Genomic DNA, 4,152 nt, shown 5'->3' with positions numbered 1-4,152 from the left:
GTACGCCAATACTACATGCTGCAAAATATTGACTTTGGTCATCAGGAACATACTGGAACGGGTGGGAGGCCTTACGTCCAGAGCCATGTCACATTTGCTTTTTCTTTTTCAAGTTTCACGAGAAGCATGAGGAGGCAAGGAGGACTCAAAGTGTCCCTCGCGGCATGATTCTCATGATATCACCACAAGCCACGCTACTCTCATGTTCTCCTGAAGGAGAACATGATATAAATGGTTAGCATAAAAACCTCTTTGTCCAAAGGAAAGTCCTCTAACACTGTCAAGGACCAGGCTATATGATAGGAGCCATTTCTTGATTACTCTGTGCAGTGCCGACACTTGGGGCTTCTCTTCTCAGATATCTGGTCTGAAGAACGTTTCAGCCTTCCAATGAGAGGGAAGCTGTTATCTCTGCTCTATAGGCTGTATGTAGTAATTTAGCTTACGCCACTATAAAAATGACATTTGCATTTCAGAACATATCAGATATTTCACAACTCAATCAGAAAATCATGCAAATTAGCTTTTCATAACTAGCTAAAATTGTTGCTAGGGAACAATTGATTTCATGATTTTCTTTTCTTTCTTTCATTGAGAGAAATGGTAGCAGAGTATAGCTTACTATCATTTTTGTTTTGTCAGTTTCATGAATTTCAGGATGCTCTTGCATTTCATGTATCTGCATAACTTACGTTTTTATTGCTATGACCTGTTCCTTACCTGATGCGGCCTTCTGTGCAGATTGCAAAATGGTTGAAGCAGTGAATACTGCTGAACCCCAAAATCGATTCTTTGCCTTGACCGGCAAAACAGCAGTTGAGCTCTGAAGCTGGAAGTCCGATCTCTAAGGGCCTGAGCGAAGTTTCAATGACTGGAACTCCGGATAGTTGTCGTCTTGTCGATATATGATTGGTTTGCTCTCGACTAAGAGCATGGAATGTCATTTTTGGAACTCGACGGAAGATGGTGAATCTCCAATAATGACTGGAGTCTAGGTAAGGTTCCTGCCCTTTCTCAAAGGCTTATTTCCTATTGTTTAGTAACTCTGTCATCTAGTAATAAATCTTTTGGAGAAAGGGCGTGACTCAAGGACCTCTTCTTATTACAGGTATCAATCCAGACAATAAACTCCAGTTCATATAGAGAAGGTTCAGGCTTTAGTATGGCAAGACAGGAAGCCAAGCCAAATCTGCTGTCGCCCAGTGCTGTTGTGGCCAGGGACGTAAATGCTTTTCTTGACAATCATTCTTGGAACATGCTTCTGGCTACATCTCAAAGGGGAAGGGCTGGCCCACGAATCAGCAATGCAGAGACTAGTTGAGAGGAATGCTGCAATTCACTCTTAAACAGCTGGGCGGGTTCCAGATGATGGTGGTGCAAATGATGCACGCGTATTATCACATACTCAGTAAGGCCAGTCAATCTGTTGTATTGACTGCATCTTTGTTGCTCAAGTTCTTCAGTGACGCCTCTTCCAGTCAAAGTGCTTGATCCTGGTAGCAACTACCCTCAGCTTCATTGACCTCTTCCCTGCTGACCTGTACCCTGGTTATTTAGTCAAAGAGAGACTTGAGAATATTGATACATTGCAAAGAGAGACTTGAGAATATTGATACATTGCGTTCAGCTGTAACTGAGTTTCTCTTGCCTCAGGCCAAAGGTACTTGCAAGGTTAAAGAATGGGATGTAGCTGCAGGATTTATTCTGGAGAAGGATGCAGTCAGGCTACCCATTTACAGCACTAATGACGGGTCATTTCCAGTGGTAGGATGAGAAAACTATTCCGATGACAGCATCATCTTTTTCTTGCCTCCTTGTGGTTCCCTGAGACCACGCAAAAGGAATGTGACTCTAGATATCGTGCCTCTCCCAATGGTGCCATATGGGGGCTCATCGTTGTGGGCATTTTCCAACTGGGGTTCTATACCCAGAGAATGCGATACCATTTTCAATGGTCAACATATCCTAAAATGGCTAGATGTTGTCGCAGTTACTAATGGTGGAGAATGATGTGGCCAAGGAGGGTGGCCGCAGATGAGAAGGAATCGAAGTTATTTGGTCGATGGGAGTCAGATTTGTTCTATATGCTAGTCGCGGCCTTTGCCAGATGTAGCTTGGCTTTATTGGAAGTGGCCAAATACAACTTTCCTTGGTCTTCACAGAAAAATCAGATTCCCAAATCTGTGTATGAAGGGCATGCGAGAGAATTCCATAAAGAGTCCACACGAGGTATATTCTTTACCTTGCTTATCTTGCTTAATACTTGTGCAAGAAAAGATTTTCCGTAAAGATGAATCAGCTCCTTCAATACTATCATTCATAGCCAAATTAGGAGTCGAATGTAGTTCATGTAGAAATTCAGAAGGAAGCAATTAAGAGCGATTATATTCCAATTTTTGTCTGCATTATATCTGCATCTAAAAAAAGTACAGGAAGAGCAAACATAGGACATGATTTGTGTCTAATTGAGTTTCGGTAAATTCCAAATGACTCGTTTACTAAGTCTGAGCTGCTGAAGCATACATGATTTAGGTCTAATTGAGTTTCAGTAAATTCCGACATTAATTTTACAAATTCTGAGCTGCAAAAGAGTCATCAATTGTCGATCAGCTTCTTCACAACTCCTTCGAAGATCCCATCTGAGCCAAAGTTGCAGTTGGACAGTCTGGGATCGACTCGACTGGGCAGCTGAAAACAGAGAGAGAAGTGTCCGGATGGACAGAGGTTTCCTGTTCTGCTCTCAACCACCTGCCTGCTCGTGGCAGTCTCTCCTTCAATTAAGACCTCGCCGCTCATGTCAACTTCCCAACCAAATGCTGCAGCATCCGAAAGGAAGTTTCAGAGATATTGTTTATTAGAATGAAAATCCGCAAAATGGAGAACGCTCAAAATTTAATAATTAGCTTTTTGACCTATAATACTGAGGTTTTTCTCAGACCATCAGAAACTTACTTTGATCTCTTCTGACCCCTGGAAGTGACACCTGGAACAGGTAACAGTCTTCAGACTCCGCAAGGTTCACACGCCAGGTGGTGGATCCTGTAAGCCTCACGTCCGCATTCCCAGCCACTCCGACTCCGGCACTACAGGCGGCTGCAGCACCATGATATTGCACCTCCGTCGTACTGAGTGGAGAAAACACCACCTTAGGATCAAGTTGAGCCTTGAAGTAGGTGTCGCGTACTCCAGAGGACCTTGCCGACGTGGAGGAGGGTGAGCCTTCGTGTGGAACCATTCAAAGAGGCTTTACATCTAGAGCCACATTACTCTTGCATCTGTGAGAACCACCAGAAGGCATGAAAAAATGAGACTGTTCCTCTGAATGCGCGTCCCTCGCTACCACTTCGTAAAACGATTTGTCGGTGACATAAGCAGGTAGTATGGCCACGTCTTTATCAAGAATGAACTCCTGCAGCCCAGTCAAACTCTTGAACCTTGCAACTACCTCTTCCTTGAGGAAAGAGGTGCTCGGGTTATCGATGAAGACGACATTGTCTATCGCCATAAACCGCCCCTCGACAAAAGACCAAGGGTGCAGGTCAATTGGAAATAGGTCGATGAACCAAGGGTAATTGCTAGTAGGACCAAGCACTTTGGCTGGAAGTGTGTCATGGAGGAACTTGAGCAAAAATGACAGGGACAGCACGACCGATTTATCAGCCTTCCTAAGTATGTGATAATACGTATGTATCATTTGCACCACCATCATCTGGGACCCAGCCAGCTGATCATGAGTATACCGTGGCAATCTCTCACGTACCCTCTGCATCGCCGACTTGTAGGGTGACCTTTCACCTTTGAGTTGGGGCCCAAAGTATGTTCCAAAAATGACGGTCAGGAGGAAGCGCTGGTCATCAGTCATCATGCCTTCACCTGCAGGAGCAGCAGTGGATGGCGCAGCAGCATTCACCGGTTGAGCCATTTTCAATCAGACTGCAGTACAATATGGCGTCAGTAAAGGAGCAGGACATCAGCAAGAACACCTATAATCTCTCTTGGACTCAACAATCACAGTAAAAGTTTGCTTGACAAATGAAAGAAATGAAACTGTTGAGCACTACATGTTCAAAGAACTTCCGCTGTACGAGTTATTAAGAAGGATTGACAAATTGTTTTACATCATGTGAATACATATTCGTTTTTTCATCATTC

General features: G+C 43.9%; 1 protein-coding gene across 1 annotated transcript; it reads right to left on the bottom strand.

Annotated features, from left to right (window-relative positions):
- Window positions 1-2,595: 2,595 nt before the first annotated feature.
- Window positions 2,596-3,922, bottom strand: LOC120293698 (increased DNA methylation 3-like). The gene is made up of 3 exons (XM_039313415.1): window positions 3,268-3,922; window positions 2,953-3,219; window positions 2,596-2,816 (listed from the first exon to the last, which is right to left on the bottom strand). The coding sequence occupies exons 1-3, from the start codon at window positions 3,920-3,922 to the stop codon at window positions 2,596-2,598; spliced, it is 1,143 nt and encodes a 380-aa protein (XP_039169349.1).
- Between the last annotated feature and the right edge of the window lie 230 nt (window positions 3,923-4,152).

Source organism: Eucalyptus grandis, chromosome 5 (genome assembly GCF_016545825.1).
Source record: "Eucalyptus grandis isolate ANBG69807.140 chromosome 5, ASM1654582v1, whole genome shotgun sequence".
NCBI lineage: Eukaryota > Viridiplantae > Streptophyta > Magnoliopsida > Myrtales > Myrtaceae > Eucalyptus > Eucalyptus grandis.
This window is presented reverse-complemented; position numbering and strand designations above follow the sequence as displayed.